The sequence below is a fragment of the Schistocerca nitens genome, chromosome 2 (genome assembly GCF_023898315.1).
Source record: "Schistocerca nitens isolate TAMUIC-IGC-003100 chromosome 2, iqSchNite1.1, whole genome shotgun sequence".
NCBI classification, from domain to species: Eukaryota; Metazoa; Arthropoda; class Insecta; order Orthoptera; family Acrididae; genus Schistocerca; species Schistocerca nitens.
Genome location: NC_064615.1, coordinates 355,412,008 through 355,432,779, shown reverse-complemented (window position 1 = coordinate 355,432,779; position 20,772 = coordinate 355,412,008). Strand labels below are relative to the sequence as shown.

Here is a 20,772-nt window from a genome sequence, read left to right as displayed (position 1 = left end):
CAGTGCTGTTTTACTGTGTTTCCTTTCATTTACTCAACTGCTCATCAAATTCCTGAGGTTTCTCCTGCAAGAAAACCAAAAGGTTTGCAACTGCTTGTCACGAGATGAATAAATTGCATTTCACAATTCAGTTACTATTATAAACACTAACAAAGACAACATTTAGAATCTTCTGTCACCCATCCTTTCCATTAGCCTTTTCTATCTCTGTTGTATGAAGAGTTGATTCTTAGGTACGAGACAAAGAATTAAGCTGATAATTGCAAAATAATAGAAATTAATATTCATTATTGTATTTATTTCTTTTTTAAAATTTCCTTTCACAATGTGGTATTTTTATGCAATAATACTTTGTATGTGGAACATATGGTTTGCAGTACAATATTTTTTAGGTGAAACACATTATTTTCATATATAGTACATTTTGTATTGTTGAATTTTAGTATATGGGATTTCTGGAGGTTTTTTCTGTGTTAGCTCTCCTCACTTACACAAACACAATCTTGCAATTGATTTCTTGAAACAATAGTGGCATATACTAAACATTTCTCAAAACAGTACAAAATGAAATAGGATGACACTTATCATGAATAATGAATTTTTTCTGACAGTTTTTGAAGACTCCTTTCAATGTCACCATCTCTTCCTTGTTCTGTTTCCCATTAAGGATTTCATTTGTTTGCTAATGACCAAATGATGTTTCATATTTCTTCATTAATTATTCTTCATGATGATTTTTCATGCATTCTATTTCTGTAAGACTGAAGAAAACAAAAAAAATCAGTTAGTCGTATAAGTAGAAAGTGTATGATGCCACAGCTGCATGCACAAAATAAGTGTTATTTAAAATTATGCCCTTTTATTACCTTATCACAATAGTTGGCTGTGTTTATCTTTTATTTTATAGTCTTCATAACATTTTGTTTAAGCTAGTGTTACATTACAGTAACTAGAATCTTATGACAGTGTTTTAATAATTTTTAGGAATTGGTTTGTATACCAATGATGTATCTGGTTCACTGCAACAGTGTGTAGATGTATCTCCAATTTCTCTCTACATTTGTGTACATCACAGAAATAATGGCATGGATGTTTTGTATTAATAATCAGCATAATATATATCAAACAAGAAATAGCACACAGTATATAAAATAATCTATCTACACTTTCTTTTCTCCAGTTTTTCACTCAGCTCCACAAGACATGAAGTCTGCTAAGTATGTTTTATATGTTGCTCTAAATCCCAGGGTGCATTCATCATAGTGATGCCAACTGAGGACCTACTTGAGTGAGAAGTAGTGGCTCCCAGGTCTGGGAAACTTTTAACAGCTGTGAGAGTGGTTTTTTGGCAACATGCCTCTCCATTCTGCATCTGAATAATGCCATTAGCAGAGAGAGACATAGTGGCTGGTTGTTACTGAACATTTGTAGCTACTCTCCAGTGTCCATCTTTCTGGTACAATTTGTTGATACATGTTCCGATGATTCTTCTCTCTATCTGAGTATTTTGTCTATTTGTGCAGTGTTAGTTGTTTGGAAGATGGTTTAATTTGTGTATGTTATTTCTGGTTGAGTGGCTGTTTTTTAGTGTTTTAATTTTGTTGCTATTGACAGGTCCTTTTTGTTGTAGGTGTTCTTGGTGATATATTGTGCTCTGGTAAATTTGTTTATTCTGTTATGCCATGTTGGCTTTTCATTGAGGTTATATATTATGAGATTTTGATTTCTTGGTTTCTTATGGCAATTTTGTATATGAGTAGTTTGTCAGTTAACATGATGACTGTTTTTTCAAAGTATATTCCCAGACCAATTTTCTGTGCTATTTCCTGTAGTGAGATAACTTGTTGTTTGGTTTAATGAATACTGTTGGACAAGAGAGCAAGGTCATCAGCAAATCCTAGACAATTTAAACTTATGTTGTGTTTGGGTCTTCCAATTTGGATGTTCTTTGGGTTAGTCTTGTACTATTCCCTCATTGTGTATTCTAAAGCACAGTTGAAAGGGAGGGGTGCCAAGCAATCTCCTTGTCATAAACCTTTTTTTATGATGAATGGCTCAGAGCGTTCCCCCCTGAACTTGACTTTTGATACAGTGTTGGTTAAGGTGAGTTCTATCAATTTGATTAATTTTGTATGGAACCCGAAATTTCTTAAGATTTTTAACATTGAAGGTCTGTGGATACAGTCATATGCTTTTTTAAAGTCCACGAAGGTTGTTACAAGAGATTTATTTTGTTTCTTGTAATATGCTATGGCTAATTTTAAAGTGATGATCTGTTCTGCACAGCTGCTCCAAGGTCTGAAGCCTCCTTGGTATTCACCTAATTCTTTCTCTAACTGTTCTTTGATTCTCTTGTATAGGATTCTGGAGAAAATCTTGTATGTGCAGTCTCAGAGAAAGATACCTCTGTAATTATCTGGGTTGCTTTTATCTCCTTTTTTGTGGAGTGAGTGGATTATGGCTGTGAACCAATGTTTGGGGAGCTTTTCTGTTATCCAGATTTTTGTTAAGGCTATGTGTAAGGATGTTCGAACTGTATCACTGGCATATTTCCACATTTCTACAAAAACTTGGTCTTCTCCGCATTCCTTATAATTTTTCATCTCTCTGAGTGCCATTTCCACCTCTTGGATTGTTGGAGGATTTATGAGATCAGGTGGAGTCTTGATGGGTGTTGCTAAAAGTTCCTCGGGTTCTTCACAATTCAAAAGTTTACTAACTGCTTTTTCCATGATTTCGACATTTTCCTTGTCATTATGTGCCATTTTTCCATCTTCCCTTTTCAGAATTAATGTGGGAGGGGCAAATTTTTGTAACTGTCTTTCAAACATTTCGTAAAAGTCTCTGGAATTGGTTTTGTGGTAATTTTCTTCTATTGAGTCGATTAGATCTTTCTGTGATTGTCTCTTGGTTTGCCTGATAATTTGTGTGAACTTTTTCCTGATATTTTTGAGGTTGGTTGCATTTTCTTCTATTTTGTGTGTTTGAAATTTTAATCATGCATGATGTCTTTCTTCATGAATTTTGTCACATTCTGAGTTCCACCATATATATATATTAAATTAAATTAAGCACTGAGTGTATGTGGATATTCAACAAATGAGATTTTTGTTGAAGGGTTAGCAGAGGGGGATGAAACAATGATCCAAAGGCGTACTTCTGGATGTTAGTGTCCAGATGGCACATTTTTTTGATGATCAATACTAAGTATTGTGCCCTAGGGACATAAATAGCCTACAGTAAATCTGTGGATTATTTTGTCTAATATGAGCTCGTTTCTCTGTAGAGAAGTACCTCTCCTTCTTCTCATGGCATTACAACCCTTCATGGGTCTTAGCCTCTTCAACAAGTTTTCTCCATTCTGTTCTCTCCAGTGCAGTTCACCACTGTAATCTAACTCTGAAAGATTTTATATCTTCTTCCACATCATCTATCCACCACTTCTGTGGCCTTCCTCTCTGCCTTCTTCCAGTTGGTCTCCATTCAAGAACCTTTCCAGTTATTTGTCCAGTAATCATTCTAAGGACATGTCCAGGCCTGGCTATTTTCCTGTTTTTCATTGTTATTTACAAAATCAAATGGAAATTTGTAGGAAAAGACAGATTTCTACTTACCACAAAGAAGACACATTAAGTTACAGACAGGCACAATTAAAAGACACTTACTTAAAGCTTTCAGCCACATCTGTCATCAGTAAAAGAGACACATACACACGCAATTCCTACACACAAGCAAGCATACCTCATGCACACGTGATCACCTAACTCTAGCATCTCAAGCCCAGAAAGCAGATATCATGTGGGATGCTAGCAGCAAACTTGAGAGGCCGGGGAAGGGAAAAGGATAGTAGTGTATGGCAGGGTAGAGGGACAAACACTGTTTGATGGAGTGTGCAGGGTCTAGAATGACAACACATAATAGCGTCAGTAGGTTGTGTGACAGAGAGATAGGGGAAAAAAGGAACAACAAAGGAGAGGAGCAGAGAAAGACAGGCAGATGCATTGGCACACCTTCTCTCCCATCTACTTCATGTGGTCCTCCTCAACCCAGCTTCCTAGATGTTGATGTCCTCCTCTCTGATGGCTCACCAAACTCAAGCAGTACCTGCATTTTGACTGCAGTCATCTTTTTCACACAAAAATCTGTCCAGAATATCTTGATTTTCTGCCCGCAAATTCCCCTCATTGCCCTTACATACTGTTATTTTGGGTCTATATTCTTGAGTTCCTTCTTTAATTTTCTTATAAAACTTTCTGCTCCTATTCTTTGATAGTGCTCTTCCATCCCATCTGTCTTTCTCCTTATGGCTTCCCTTTTTTCTCTCCTTCACACCCTTGCTGCCTCTATTCTCTCTTCATTATATAATGCTTGATTTGACCTTGTATTCCATGGTAAGCACTTCAGTCTTGCTTCCTTTTTCTGGTTCACTGCCTGTCTGCATTCATCATCATACCACACTTCATTTCTATCTCTCCTTGTTTCCCCCAGTATTTCATGTGCTGTTATCAGAATGGCATTTTTTAATAGCATTCCATTCTTTGTCTATATGGTCTTCATTGTTTGTTTGTAACTCCTGCCTCAGTCTCTTCTGATACTCTAGAATGGTATACATATTTTCAGTTGTTATTTATTGCATTTCTTTATTCTGGTTTTATTTCTCTTGGCAGCCATAGCTAGTTTCTGCCTCATTTTGGTTCCTACTAGATAAGGGTCAGAATCTGTGTTAGTTCCTTGAAAAGTGCACACATTTTCCAAATCAGATGCCCACCTCTTTGATACCAATATATGGTCTATTTGGTTTGCTTCATTTGTTCCTGGTATTTGTCAGGCCCCTTTGTAGATATTTTTCCTTGAGAAAGAAGTACTGACTGCTTTTAATTTGTTCGCAGAAGCAAATGGTGCAAACCTCATACTATTATTACCAGTTTCATCATGCAGACTTTCCTTACCAAATGCACTTCTGAAATCCTCTTCTTTGCTGAGTTTGGCATTATAGTCACTATGGACTATTTTGGAGTCATATCTAGGTATTCTATCAAAAACCCTCTGTAGCTGATAACAGAAATCACCTGCTACATCTTCATCTGATTCTTCTGCTGGTGGATGTACATTCACAAAGATCATATCATGAAATTTACCTTTGATACACAGAGTACATATCCATTTGTCATGTCATGTGAAAGCAATGTCACACTTACATATATCTTTGTAGACCATAAACCCAACTCGTTGCTCCCCTTGTCTTTCGTCTTTTCCTGAATAATATAGGGAAAATTTTTTGTTTATGAATCTTACCCCATCCCTTCCACTTGATTTCCTGAAGTGCAAGAACTCCCATTCCATACCTCAGCATCTCTTCTCCAATACTATTTGTAGCTCCTATCTGTAGCAGAATATGTATGTTCCATGTTCCAAAATTTAAGCACTTGTATATGTGTGATCCTGTTCCTTGGCACAATTCATCTTTGTAATGGCAGCCTAGCATTCCTTGTTAAATTATTCATGATGATAGGCTTTTTAAAAGGCCCTATGCTCAACCCCCAACCTGGAGGACCAGGCTTTCATTTTGGGATTAGTTCCCCTAGAGGGATTGATGACCCAGTCTACAGAACCCCACCACCCCCGTGCCATATGGTGCGAGACACACTTTGACTGGCTCCTCTGCTGGGGCCAATCCAACTTGAGTGACCCTGCCAGCAGCTACGCTATCACCAGCATAGCCCCTCCCCTCCCCCCAGCTTCTCCAAAGCTCATAATTGTCCCCACCCAACACATAAAGTGCCTTCAACAAGCCGGTATCCCCTGGTGAGGCTACAATTATCATATAAGGTTTATATTCTCCAGCATATTTAACTGTATTTAATTTTTGACAATAAATTACTATTATTCTATTGTCCTAGACACAATGTCAATCCATATTAGACGTTGCTTATCCTTAAAGAAGTAGAATTAATACCAAATGTAAATACTGAATAGATGAAACAGTTCACCTTATAGACCTCAATATTCAGGGTTGATACTACGGATAATGAATGAGGAATAGGTATAATACCATTACAAAATGACAACATGCAGTTCTGAAGATACAGAATAAATCTCAACTCCAGCTTGGATCTATGATGGAAGCAAACAACAGCTTCAGCATTAAAGAACACTGACTACTAAGGTAGTGCATTATGTAGACAATAATGTCACCTTTGAAGTTATATTAATGAAATTGAAGGAAAAAAGCACGTGGCATGGTGATAATATGAACAGCTGTTAAGTCAATGAACAAGGAAGAGCAAAAGAGGATGTATGTTCTGCTTTGAACAACCTTCATGCACATGTAAAACTGTAACAGTAACCAAAGAAAGATTTATTTGGAAACCACAGCATTTTGCAAGGCAATATCACCAAGATGCTGATCCATAAAAGAGAAAAAAAAGCATATCCAGCATGAATATAGACAATTTGTGGTAGCATGAAAATTGAGTAGGAAATCTACTGTGCCCTCTCTAAAAATTGGGTTGTTTACATAAAAAATAATGTAATACTGCTGTTACTAGAGCTAAGTATTGTAACAGCTGGTAACAATGTTGTATGGTATTATACCAACCCTCCAAGAATACTGATGATAATCCGAATGAGGCATCAACAGTGGAAAGATAAGACTAGTCTAAGAAACATTTCAACAGGAAGATGAGAAAAATCACTCTTCAGGGTGCATAAGTGAGCAAGGAAAAAAATTAAAAAAAAAGTTTTTTCCGGGTGAAAATACACTTTTCCTGTGTTAAGTGACAATATACTTTCCCACGGAACTCTAAATCTTGTCAATCCTTTGATTAGTTAACATTTTATACACCAGTGTCGATCTTCCCGCCACCGCTTTAGAAAATGAAACCCCGAAAAAAAGTCTTGGAAAGATCTTTGATGTGCAGTAATATCTACACTTCATCTTTTCTTATTACGATAAGCTACAAATCTCATAATTACGAAAGTATAAATTCAAATTCCACCAAACACAGTACGTTAGTTTCCAAAGCAGTTGATTGTGATGCCCTTTTGTTAGCCAATCACTGCTTATGTCAAGTAATCTCACCAGCCAATAACAGCAGATATTCAGAGGACAGGCCATATGATGTCAGCAAATAGCAACATCATTGTTGAGTAGGGTGAACACACAAATAGGAAAAGTTAATGGTTTAAATAAATATACATAGTGAAGATAAAAGAAAAGCTAAGCTGTTACATACAATATTAATCTCGAAGATTAATAAGCTACAAGAGTAGCTAAGCTTTCACATGTAATATTGGTCTTTTAATGTGTGTACTGTTCTTTAAGATACATCACACAAATGTGCCAGTAAAATTTAAAATACTGACATAAATGTTTGGACTTTTGGGCTAGAAATTCTTCTCAATGACCGGTCCTCAAAGTGTTAAGTTTTAAACAGGAGTCAAACACTCTGTGATTTAAGAAATTCATTGCACTTCCTCACACATAAAAGAATTCCTCTAGCTCAAAAGGAAATTTACTTTGAAAGTAACGCTTTTCAAACCACCATTCGCATTATTTTCCCGCAACCTGTAAGAAATAGGCATATGAACCCCATATGTTTGTACATATAAAGCGTTAAGAGATAAAAGAAAGAGGACATTAGCAGATACTCCAAGAGCATTGGAATTTTGTAAATCATACTCAAAGATACAACTCAACTTGAAATGAACATTTGTATATCCATATAAACAATGAAGTAGGTCCCAACCTGGTATCAAGCTTTTCAGTGCGGTTTTCAGGATGTAAATTTTCTTCGAATACCAGTGCTGTGCTATCTCACATTGGGTTTGCCATAATACCATACATGCCAGAAGATGAAAACATGCACTTAAAATTCAGCAAGCAGCTGAAATCAGCCAGTTGTGTGGAATGAAACATTTTGTTTCTAATAAACTTACTGTCTCAATGGAAAAGTTGAAAAAAACCAAATTTCTCTAGCAAACTGACGAAAATAACTTCATTGTTCTGCAAGGCAATTATTGCTTGCCTGCCAAAAAGTGGAAATAAAATAAAATCTGAAAACTGAAACTAATAATTGGCACTGAACTGCCAAATGCACATGAGACTGCTGGCATCTGCTCAAATGAACCTAACATAAACAGTTGTGACGTCACGCTAATCGCTCGTGAGAAGCAATTTGTTGTTATGAAGTATCGCACAGTCTTTGTCCTCAGGCCTTTGACACATTTTACTGTTGGCAGATGCTTGTGTCTGCACAATGTTTTGTTGTTGTAAATGGCATATTTCCTTTGCAACTAAAGTTTTACTTTGTTTTTGTTTTTCTCTCGTTTATGATTTATTGCTGCAGTATTATTCTGCAGTAGCAGAATACAGTAATGTTATTTGTTAGAGTATCAGTTCTTATCAGTCAAAATTATAGGAGTTTAACTGAAAACTAAAACAATGAAAAATTCCTGGAATTCTGAAAAATTTCCGGGCTTTTCCTAGTTTTCTTCCAGATGAAAAAATTCCTGGGTCTTTCCCGGTTGTCCCGGGGCATATACACCCTGCTCTTCTGTGTAACCTTTGTATTCTTCCTTATACTGAAGCAATTTATATGATACGGAAAGAAGCCTATAAAAATTACAGGTTATTTGAGTGCCGATATACAAGAACTACATTTCCTCCACTGATGCTTGATAAGCCTGTGAGGGAAGACGAAGGTTCCTGACATAAAATATGTTCAGCATTTGTTTAGTCATCATTCTTTTGTTTGCTCCTGGGCTATGCTGCAGTTGTCAAGCTCTCAGTAATTTTACGGAAAGCTGGAAGCTGCCAGAAGAATACCATGACAGGCCAATAACCTTATATCATGATCAGTTTCACAACAGTTTTACTAATAATTATTTAGTAAATGGCAAATTTCTGTGTAAAGGGAATTATAAAACCATTTCAAACTTCTTAACTGCAAATGATGGCTACATATTGCATAGTTATGTGGCACAGTGTTCTAACAAAATCTTTGTGATGTTTGGTGTTAGCTAATGGGTTAATGACCGGAAACCTAGAGCATTACAAAAATAAGGAACAAAGACTGAAGAAGTGTTTGTTAGCACACTTTATCACAGTATTTCTAAAATCAGTGGAATATTCCTTCGGCATATTGAAATAATCATTGTGAGTAAATATCAGGACAAATCAGAACTAAGAAGCAAGTAACGTCTACGAATTGATGGAGCAAACAGTGCATCAAAATACTTTTGAGCTCGCTGATAGTCACATTCATCAGGCAGCACAAAGTTAAAACAAACAAGACACAACCTGACACATTTAAATAATTGCAGTCATACTCTCCGCTATATTCAAGACACTGTTTGATAGTGTTTTATTTTAAGAGAAATAATAATGAGTTTTATGTTGTTGAAATACTTTTGAACATTACTGTATATTTTTGGGTTATCTGCAGATGTGGACTAAATATAGCCTATCCTGTATTGCCTTCCCCTGCTGTCTTTGATTCATCTGTGTGTATGTGGATTACCCATTGTCTTGTTTCCTCCATTTATGTTTGCACTGCTGTAATTGTCTCCAAGAAATCAGACTTTCCTTCTGTAATTTGGAATGAGAAGTGATCCTTGCTGATTAAATAGTCATACTGGTACACAGGCCACTGTATACTTGTAGAAATATCTTTGCATTCGCCTACCGAATCATTATATGCTGAAATGAAATCAAAAGGTTTTCTGCTCCAAGTTCTTGGAGAAGGATGGTACAGGCATAGAATCTGATGAGTTGGATGCTGTGAGTATGACAATGTCTCTACTCTTTCTTGTTCCATGAGCACCCTCCTTCTTATATGTTGTTGCATCTCTTGCACTCCACCAGGAGTGCATTTGTTGGTGTGGTTTTCAGTACTCCTAAGCATGTCTGTGTACAGCAGTACTGCAATCTGTCCAGATTCTCTAACATTTTTCAGGTTGTATATTTGTAGTAAGTACATCCATAATTCAATCTGGATCTAATGAGAGAGCGATATAGGAGCAGCAGCACTGAAGGATACACTCCCCACCATGTTGTAGTGAGTGATCAAATAATATTAAGCATTTGCTCATGCTGTCCAAGTAAGCTTGCTGTCCATTCCTAAGAACTGAATAAGTGCTTTAACTTTTATTATTTTATTATCCACATGTATTAAACAATTTCTTCATACATAACCATTCCTACTGAATAAGACTACCAAAGATTTCTCTGGTGCCATCATCATGCCATTTCCACGAAGCCACCGACTCAGGTTCTTTATCAATGATGTAATGTTGTTCACTGCCTCTTGTAATACTAAATGCTAAGCAAACACACACATGTCATCTGCAAACTATGTAATTCTAACTGGTTGAGTTACTGCCCTTTCCATATCATAGGTGTATATTGCATATACACTATGTGATCAGACGTATCTGGACACGTGGCTGAAAATGATTTACAAGTTCGTGGCGCCTTCCATCGGTAATGCTGGAATTCTATATGGTGTTGACCCACCCTAGGCCTTGATGATAGTTTCCGCTCTTGCAGGCATACATTCAGTCAGGTGCTGGAAGGTTTCTTGAGAAATGGCAGCCCATGCTTCACAGAGAGCTGCATTGAGGAGAGGTATCGATGTTGGTTGGTGAGGCTTGGCATGAAGTCAGCGTTCCAAAACATCCCAAATGTGTACTATAGGATTCAGGTCAGGACTCTGTGCAGGCCAGTCAATTACAGGGATGTATTGTCTTGTAACCACTCTGCCACAGGCAGTGCATTATGAACAGGTGCTCAGTCATGTTGAAAGATGCAGTCACCATCCCCAAATTGCTCTTCAACAGTGGGAAGCAAGAAGGTGCTTAAAACGTCAATGTAGGCCTGTGATGTGATAGTGCCACATAAAATAACAAGGGGTGCAAGTTCCCTCCATGAAAAATGTGACCACACCATAGCACCACTGTCTCCAAATTTTACTGTTGGCACTACACACACTGGCAGATGACGTTCACCGGGCATTCACCATACCCACTCACTACCATTGGATTGCCACATTATGTACCGTGATTTGTCACTCCACACTATGTTTTTCCACTGTTCAATCGTCCAATATTTACACTACTTACACCAAACCAGGCTTTGTTTGGCATTTACTGCCATGATGTGTAGCTTATGAGCAGCCACTCAACCACAAAATCCAAGTTTTCTCACCTCCTGCCTAGCTGTCATAATATTTGCAGTGGATCCTGATGCAGTTTGCAATTTCTGTATGATGGTCTGGATAGGTGTCTGCCTATTACACATTACGACCCTCTTCAACTGTTGGCGGTATCTGTCAGTCAACAGACGAGGTCAGCCTGTACACTTTTGTGCTGTACGTGTCCCTTCACATTTCCACTTCCCTATCACATCAGAAACAGTAGACCTAGGGATGTTTAGGAATGTGGAAATCTCACATACAGACGATAACACAAGTGACACGCAATTAACTGACCACGTTCGAAGCCCGTGAGTTCTGTGGAGCACCCCATTCTGCTCTCTCATGATGTCTAATGACTACTGAGGTTGCTGATATGGAGTACCTAATGTAAAAAAAAATGTATGTTTTTGGGTGTGTCCAGATACTTTTGATCACATAGTGTAGTAGTGGGTTGAGTGCCAATCCTGATGACACAACAACCATTTGCACAGCTGACACAAAGGAGGAGCTTGAGAAGGAAGCTCTCCTGACTATCGAAAATGCAAATAAATATTTAACACAAAACAACCTGTTTATGAATCAGTCTAAAACAATGAATGTAGTATTTCAGACCAAGCATAGTGAAAATTATAATATAAATGTTAATGTAAATGGAAAGACTATTAAAGAAGTAACCAGCACAAATTTTTTAGGAACTATAATAGACAAACATTTGGGATGGGGGGAGCACATAGATGCACTGTGTAAAAAGATAAACAAACAGATCTTCATCATGCATAAAACAGCTAAGACTGTGGATGATAAAATCCTCAGATCAATGTATTATGGACTTGTCTTCCCACATTTGTCTTATTCAGTTCATGTATGGGGGAGTGCACAAGCTGGCTACCTAAAAAGAATATTCACAATTCAGAAAAGGGCAGTGAGATGCATTGCAAAAATACCACCAAGACAGACCTGTAGGCAAGCTTTTGTACACTATAATATTATGACAGTATATTCACTGTACATATACCAAAGCATAATGGCGGTAAGGTCAAGTGATAAACACCTCCTAAATAAAGATATACACAAACACGGTACAAGAGGAAATGAAAATTACTACATGATAAACAGAAATCTAAAACTGTCTATGACTGCCCCAGAAGAAGCAGGCAAAAGGTTTTTTAATAAACTCCCCAAAATCATTAAAAAAGAAACAGACCTAAAATGTTTTAAAAATCATTTGAAACTATATCTCACAGAGAAATGTATATACAGTTTGAGTGAATACTAAGATGGTGTTTAATATGTTATATCATTACTGAAATGTATGTTTAAAATTATCATGTATGTTGTTTGGATTTGTGTGTACATATAATGTGAAACATGTAATACCTTTGTATGATTATGGACTATTTCTGTTTAATCATTTGTTTCATTTATATATAATGAAATCAAGTTTGATGTTAATAGCCTATTGTATGACACACCCAATACTCTCAGCTGAATTTTCAGCTGGAGTCCATGGGCAAAGAATAAATAAATAAATAAATAAATAAAAATTTGGTTAAGGAACAGGAACTGTGGAGAGGAGCAGGAAGAAAAGATTGGTATCTTTTATATAGAAAAGTAGGTTGTGGATAATAGGCTGAAGGTGTTGGTCTATGACAGCAGTTTTTCTCTCAGTGGGGACACAGTAACTGACCACAATGGGGTGCCTTGGTTGGTTGGATCTATGGACTCAAGAAAGTACGAGGTGTGGCTAGAACAAAACCGGACTAGTACTGGTGAAACAATAAAACGAATGCAATAAGGCTGAAAGTTGCATGGCCTGTCACGTGACTCTCGCTCCGCCTACTGCTCGAGTTTCATCTGCCTCCTGCACTCAGTCTGCCCGTGGCGTCTGTTTTAAGTAGTTGACGTTTTGTCTGTGCATCGGAAAATGTTGAGTTTACAGAAAGAACAGCGTGTTAACATCAAATTTTGTTTCAAACTAGGAAAATCTGCAAGTGAAACGTTTGTAATGTTACAACAAGTGTACGGCGATGATTGTTTATCGCGAACACAAGTGTTTGAGTGGTTTAAACGATTTAAAGATGGCCGGAAGACACCAGTGATGACACTCGCACTGGCAGACCATTGTCAGCAAAAACTGATGCAAACATTGAAAAAATCGGTAAACTTGTTCGACAAGATCACTGTTTAACAATCAGAGCAGTGTCTGAGTTAACAGGAGTTGACAAGGAAAGTGTTAGGCAGATTCTTCATGAAAGTTTCAACATGAACAAAGTGTGTTCAAAAATGGTTCCAAAGTGTCTCACAATTGAACAGAAGGAACGCCGAAGAATGATTTGTTCTGACATCCTGGAAAACATTGAAAGTGATCCCACCTTCTTACAAAATGTTATTACTTGCGATGAATCGTGGTTTTTTACTTACGATCCCGAAACTAAATGCCAATTGATGCATTGGAAAACTCGTGGTTCTCCACGACAAAAGAAAGCACGAATGTCAAAATCGAAATTCAAGGCAATGATGATTGTTTTTTTTGACATCAAAGGGATTGTGCACATTGATTGGGTACCAGAGGGACAAACAGTGAATCAGCATTACTACATTAGCGTCCTGGCTACCCTACGTGAGCGAGTACAGAGAAAACGGAACGATTTGTGGAGAAAAAAGTCATGGATCCTTCACCAAGACAATGCCCCAGCTCACAGTGCGTTGTCAGTGAAGACGTTTTTGGCAAAACACAACATTCCCATCTTAGATCATCCACCCTACTCACCTGATTTGGCCCCATGTGACTTTTTTCTTTTCTCTAAAGTCAAGTCAGCTTTGAAAGGAACTAGATTTGAGACTGTTGAAGCAGTAAAAGAAAAAGCGACGGAAGTAATGTATGGACTTACCGAAAATGATCTGCAGCATTGCTATGAACAGTGGAAAATTCGTATGGAGTGGTGTAGAGACCGAGGAGGAGAGTACATTGAAGGAGATAACATGAAATTGTAAATTATTGTAAATAAATGTTTTTTCCAGCATCAGTCCGGTTTTTTTCTAGCCGCACCTCGTATGTAGAAGATAGGAGTGTGGGGAGTGGTACGGGGTGAAGAGAAAGATGGAATCCAGAGAAAGGTCCTGTGATGAGCCTAATGATTTGAAGAGAGACTGGAGATCCTGCTGGATTTCTGGAATGGGGTCACTCTGGCAGGGTTTGGAGGTGCATGACTCTGACAGCTGGTGGAGTCCTTCTACCAATTAATACTTGCGGTTGAAAACAACAGTGATGGAGCCTTTGTCAGCATGTAAGATTATAAAGTCAAGATCAGTTTTTAGGTGGTGGATTGTGGTTCTTTCTGTGGATTTAAGATTAGCTTGCATGTTGAGGGATTTGGGGAATGATGGTCAGGCAAGGTTCGAGGTTAAGAAGCTCTGGGAAATTAACAGGGGATGATTTGGGGGCAGTGGGGTTGGATCACGGTTTGATGGAGAAGTGAACTGAATCAGGTGGGGTTCAGCATTTGTCTTTGATTGAGTCTGATTGGTAGGGTTGTTGCAAAAAAGTGTTCCCACTGTAGGGACTGGGAGAAAGAGAGAAAGTCTTTTACAAGTCTTGCATGTCTGAATTTGAGAGTGAGGCAAAAAATGAGGCCTTTGGAAAGGACTGATACTTCTGTGGCACTATGGCTTTTGGGGAAAAGAGTTGTGGCTGTGCTGTGGTTCTGTTTTCTGTATGGTAGTGGGAGGGAGTTTTTGAGGGAGCAGTAAATGTAATAGTTCTGCAAGGCAGGGTTTGTCAGCTGTTAAGGAATGTGGGGAAGATTTGAGTTTTGGTGTAAAGGTGGTGGATACTGGTAGTCCAAGGCAGAATTAGAAAGTAAACCAGTTGAAGATTGTTTAGAGATGGCGCTGTGTAAGCTGCTTTAGTTTGTGGAGGGCAAGAGTTTCAATGTGTAATATGGGATCCAGGAATTTGGGACTGCATAGCAGGAAAATATTTTGACGTAGAAGAGGTATGGTTTTGCAGGACTATGTTGTTGAGGGTTAAGGACTGCAGATTCTGAAGAGATTGAGGTCATTGTGAAAGGCGGGGTTGCAGTGAGAGATGGGTAATTTGATGGTAAGGCCATTTGGGGGGCGGGGTGGGGGGGTGTTGGGGGTGGGGGGGGGGGGGCTCCACGAGCCAAGCAACAATGCAGGGACAGGATATGGGACTGGCTTCTGGCTAGGGATAAGGAAAATTTTCTGTGTTGATGCAGATGGAAGGAATAAGGATATATAATGAAGGATAAAAATGCATAAAAATAGGTAAATAATGTAAAAATACACCCAAAAAATTAGCCAAAGTACATTGAAACATATGGGAAAAAACAAGAAAAGGATGAAATATGAGTGAGTATTCTAACAGTGAAAGGGGAAAAACAACTGAAATTGATGTGAAAACACTATGAGATCAAAGAAAAGTAAATAAAAAGATTGTAATGTGGGTTGCAGTCTGTGGGTGGATAAGTGTGAAGGAGGAGGATGGCACATGTGACTAGATTCGGTGAAGTTAGTATGTGCGAACTGGAATAGAGAGGAGAAGGAGTGCAGGGTGGGGTGAGATACATGTCCTTATGGTGTAGGAGGGTATGGAAAATAACATGTGAGAATACACAAGAGTGATGCAGGAAGAGTGTTTAATTTGAAGGTCTATGGTTAACGATATCAGCGGGAGTAATGTGGGACATGAGATGCTGCACCAACAATCAGCACGGTCCAGTAGCTGTCCTGGATTTTCTGCCATTAGATTTTGCCTGACGGCTTTTCTTCCATCCTGTAACTCAGTGCTGTTTTCCTTTATTAGCATTTTCTATTGCATTGCTATATTCAAAGTCTGTCTTTATTTCCCTTCTGTCCTGTGTTTTGTTTGTTGACTTCAAAACCTGCTGTACTCTCTACTTATGGGCCATTTTGTATCAGCCATCTCGGCTGTGCACAACAGATGGCTACTGGACTGAGTTGTTTGTTGGTGCAGCATCCCATGTCCCACATTACTCTTGCTGATATCATTAATTGCAGACTTTCAAACTGATCACTCTTCCTGCATCACTCTCACATAAGTTGATGTGTTATTTTCCATATCTTCCTGTGTCCTAAGAACTTGTATCTTACCCTACCAACCCCTCTCCAAACTGCACTCCTCCTCTCTATTCCAGTTCGCGCATACTAACTTCACCTAATCTAGTAACATCTGCCATCCCTCTTCTTTACAATTATCCACCCACAGACCTACAAACCACATTATAATCTTTTTATTTATTTTTCTTCCATCTCATAGAGTTTTTGTGTCAATTTTAGTTGTTTTTCACCTCTCACTATCAGCTTACTTCCTCATATTTAATCTTGTTCCCCCACACTTCATCCGTTTTATCCTTTTCGTGATGTTTACAAAGTTTTTCAGATGTATGTTTACATTATTTAGCTATTTTTATGCAATTTTATCCTTCATCATATATCCTTGCTCCTTCCATCTTCACCAGTACAGAAAAGTTTCCTTATCTCTAGCCAGAACCCAGTCCCACATACTATCCCTGCATTGTTGCTTGGTTCAAGGAAACCTCCCCTAATGGGCTTACCATCAAATTAACCATCTCTCGCTGCAACCCGACCTTCCAAAATGGCCTCAATCTGTTCAGAATCTGTCAGTCCTTAAACCTCAACAACATAGTCCTGCAAAACCATACCTCCTCTACATCCAAAATATTTTCCTGCTATGCAGTCCCAAATTTGTGGATCCCATGTTACACATTGAAACTCTTGCCCTCCATGAACTAGAGCAGCTTACACAGTGCCATCTCTAAAAAATCTTCAACCTGTTTACTTTATAATTCCACCTTGGACTACCATTATCCTAGCTGACAAACAGTGCCTTGTAGAACTACTGTAAGCAAGCTAAACTTAAATCCACAGAAAGAACCACACTCTACCAACTAAAAACCGATCCCAACTTTATAATCTTACATGCTGACAAGTGCTCCATCACAGTTGTTTTCAGATGCAAGGATTGATTGGCAGAAGGACTCTGCCAGCTTTCAGATTCATCCACCTACAAACCCTGCTACAGTGACCCCATACCAGAAATCCAGCAAGATCTCCACTCTCTTCTCAAATCATTAGGCTCATCACAGAACCTTTCCTTGGATTCCATCTTTCTCCTCACCTCTAGCACTTCCCACACTCCTACCTTCTACATGCTTCCTAAAGTCCATAAACCCAATCACACAAGGTGTCCCATTGTGGTCAGTTGCTGTGTCCCCACTGAGAGAAAAATTTGCTCTCATAGACCAACACCTTCAGCCTGTTACTCATAACCTACTCTTCTGTATAAAAGATACCAATCTTTTCTTCCTTTGGCTTTCCACAGCTCCTGTTCCTTAACCAAATGGTATGACTTCAGGCCATTGTTGGTAGCAACTGTGTAAACTTTGACAACACAGTAGTATGTCATGGGCAACCTGTGTCCTCATGTATTAATACTTCAAGCGGTATATTGTAGAGCCATTCCTGAACAGTACAATGCCTGTCCACTTGTGGCACATATATCTATTAATTGGTTGTGTGGTATAGATGTATTTCCATGGACAGTAGGTTCCTCATATCTGTTCTCAATAGAATATGTGTGAGATCAGCTCGGATGTCAACTCCGTCCCAGTGCCAGTATCCAGGATATGAAGGACCGGTTATAATACTTTTGGACCAGGTTGCCTCATGAGAGGGTACAATGGCTTTATGATACTCTCCCCAACAGAATCGTTGCATGCATCCTAGCTAGAGAGGGTGCAACATCATATTGATAAGTGGGCTCATACTGTTCTTGTAAATTTAACTCTTTCTAGTAGAGACTACTTTTATTTATTTATTGCTGGACTTGTGTCAGGGCATGCCCATATCAGTGGCACCTGGATTGCAGAAAACAAAATATCTTTCAAAATACATTTATCTCTGTTATATAGTGTTTTGTGTTACTTGATGTGATTACTACTTTTTCATGTAATTAACTAAAAAACTTAAACTTAAAATGGAAAAGAAATACACCTGGAAAACATGCATGACACAAATCTTACAGCATGTGTAATTAAAGAGTAACTTTTACTACATACATTCCTTTGTCTTTAAGGTGCCGAGATGTTTTACTTTGACATTTCAGTAGCACACCATGGTTTTATGTCAATTGGCAATATTAAAATTATTGAGAAGTCAATCATAAACAAACACTTCATATTGATAAGTACGAAGCCCCTAAGTCTGGCTTTAGGGCCCAGAAAGAGCGGCCATGTGTATGTGAACTGTTTTTGTTATGTGAATGTGTGTGAATTTAGTGTCTGCACCTGAAAAAGGACTTTGTCCTATAGCTGAATAATATTTAATGGTCTCTTTCATTTAGCCTATCTGCCACTCAATGAATCATATGTGATGAGTGGCAGTCTATCCATTCCATATCGTTGTTACTCCATCCTAAACTTTTTGTTGCCTGTTTTTGTGTACTCTAATTTGTTTATGTCATCATTACCTATTACCACAATGAAATAATTATTCAAGTTGGTCACAGTCTTGCTTCACTTTAAAAAGCAAAAACCAAACAGAAAACATCAGTAGCTTCTATAATAATGTAACTTTAGAAGTGTGGAATATATACTCCAGTGGTTATACAAGTTGTCTGCATACAATATGAAGTGTGCTAGATACTGTGGTCATAAAACTGAAAAGATAAATCATTAATTATGCCCATACTGTACTGTACAGACAGTGCTTGCTATGTGTCAAAATAATTAACTCATTAAGTATGACTTATGACTTACATTATTATACATTAGTACATGAATGTAATAAACATTTTTGCCTTTGATTGTTTGAGGAGGACCTTGAACTATATCAGTTTACTAAGTCTCTTTGTGCTGCAAACAATAGAATTTTGTTTGCAATGAAGTGGCTTTATACAACAACATAGAAATGAAGATTATTCCACTTTTAATTCTGAAAATGAATTGCAGAGATATAATTTATCTGCAGTGTTTAAGAAATTGAGACTATTAGTAACAATACCCAAAGCATTTTGAGACTTATTGTAATGTGATATATCCCTCTCGAGTGTGGAATGCACAGTGAATTGTATTTTAAGGTTTCTTTGTTTTACTCATTACATAAATATTCACATTTTCTTACATTTTATAGTTTGTTAACATATAGATGTGCTAATACACACACACACACACACACACACACACACACACACACACTATTTTTCCAATAATTAGTATTCTGTTTTCTTTTGTGTACATTTATGTATTATTTAAATGTTTTCAATTATGTTAGCATTACACCCTCAAAGATGACACTGTTTCCACATAACTCTCCACAAGTAACATGTGTCTTTGGTTAGTAACTGAGTAATAGGATTCCAATATTTAACACAAATAAACTGAGTGTGTTAAACAAATAAAGTAGGACCAAAACTGTGCATAATCAGAACAAATAGTGGTACAATAAATATGGATAATGGCCCATTCAGGGAGTGAAGAGGTCTCCCAATGGTGTGAAGTTACACAATCGGGAATTGCAGGGTGCGGAGGATCTCCTGAACATGAGTATGGAGATTCAGCAAATGACAATCTCAGCAGAAAAACACACACTGGAGCAGAAGGAAGAATTAAAAGAGGAGAGATGAGTGGTCACCATTGAAGAACACTAGCAATGAGTAACAAAAGAGGTAATGAATTCAAAAACTCTCAACACAGCTATGTTTGACAATTTAAATTAAAATGAAGGATCAAGTCCCTGCAGGGGGACTTGGAGGATGGCACTGTTTGATAACTCGTTTAGCACACAACTTACACAAGAAAAAAGAGTAATATATCAAGGGAAAATCCTTTGCTAACAAATGTACAGCTAATATGAGATAAAATCAAAGATAATAGTATCACAATGATGCAGTAGGCCCGTTTTATGTATTTTTTGATGGAGTTAATAATGCTACTGAAATGTCAAAGAAAAACATGTTGGCACCTTAAAGGAATGTATGTAGTAAAAGTTACTCTTTAATTACACATACTGTAAGATTTGTGTTATGCATGTTTATAAGACATATTTCTTTTCCATTTTAAGTTTTTTAGTTAATTACATGAAAAAGTAGCAGTCACATTAAGTAACACAAAACACTATATAACCAAGATAAATGTATTTTGAAAGATATTTTGTTTTCTGCAATCCAGATGCCACTGATATGGGCATGCCCCGATACTAGTCCAGCAATAAATAAATAAAAGTAGTCTCCACTAGAAAGCTTACACACACACACACACACACACACACACACACACACACACACACAGGCCTGGCAAAAAGAGTGAAGCACCCAGAAGGGGAGGAGGAACCGAAATAAAACTTAAGGGGATGAGAGGGTATTGCAATGGTTACAAAACTGAGTTAAATTTAGAAAGAACAGTATGAGCCCACTTATCAATATGATGTTGCACCCTCTCTAGTTAGGATGCATGCAATGATTCTGTTGGGGAAAGTATCATAAAGCCATTGTACCCTCTCATGAGGCAACCTG

At 37.8% G+C, this 20,772-nt stretch overlaps 1 protein-coding gene across 3 annotated transcripts in view; it reads right to left on the bottom strand.

The window, feature by feature from the left end:
- Nucleotides 1-306: 306 nt before the first annotated feature.
- Nucleotides 307-20,772, bottom strand: part of LOC126236178 (probable multidrug resistance-associated protein lethal(2)03659) — a 417,284-nt gene continuing 396,818 nt past the window's right edge. For all 3 annotated transcript variants that reach the window (XM_049945275.1, XM_049945276.1, XM_049945277.1), the window contains one exon: nt 307-761. In XM_049945275.1, coding sequence (XP_049801232.1) covers nt 726-761 — 36 coding nt within the window. In that variant the 3' untranslated portion in view covers nt 307-725. The remainder of the gene's footprint in view (nt 762-20,772) is intronic.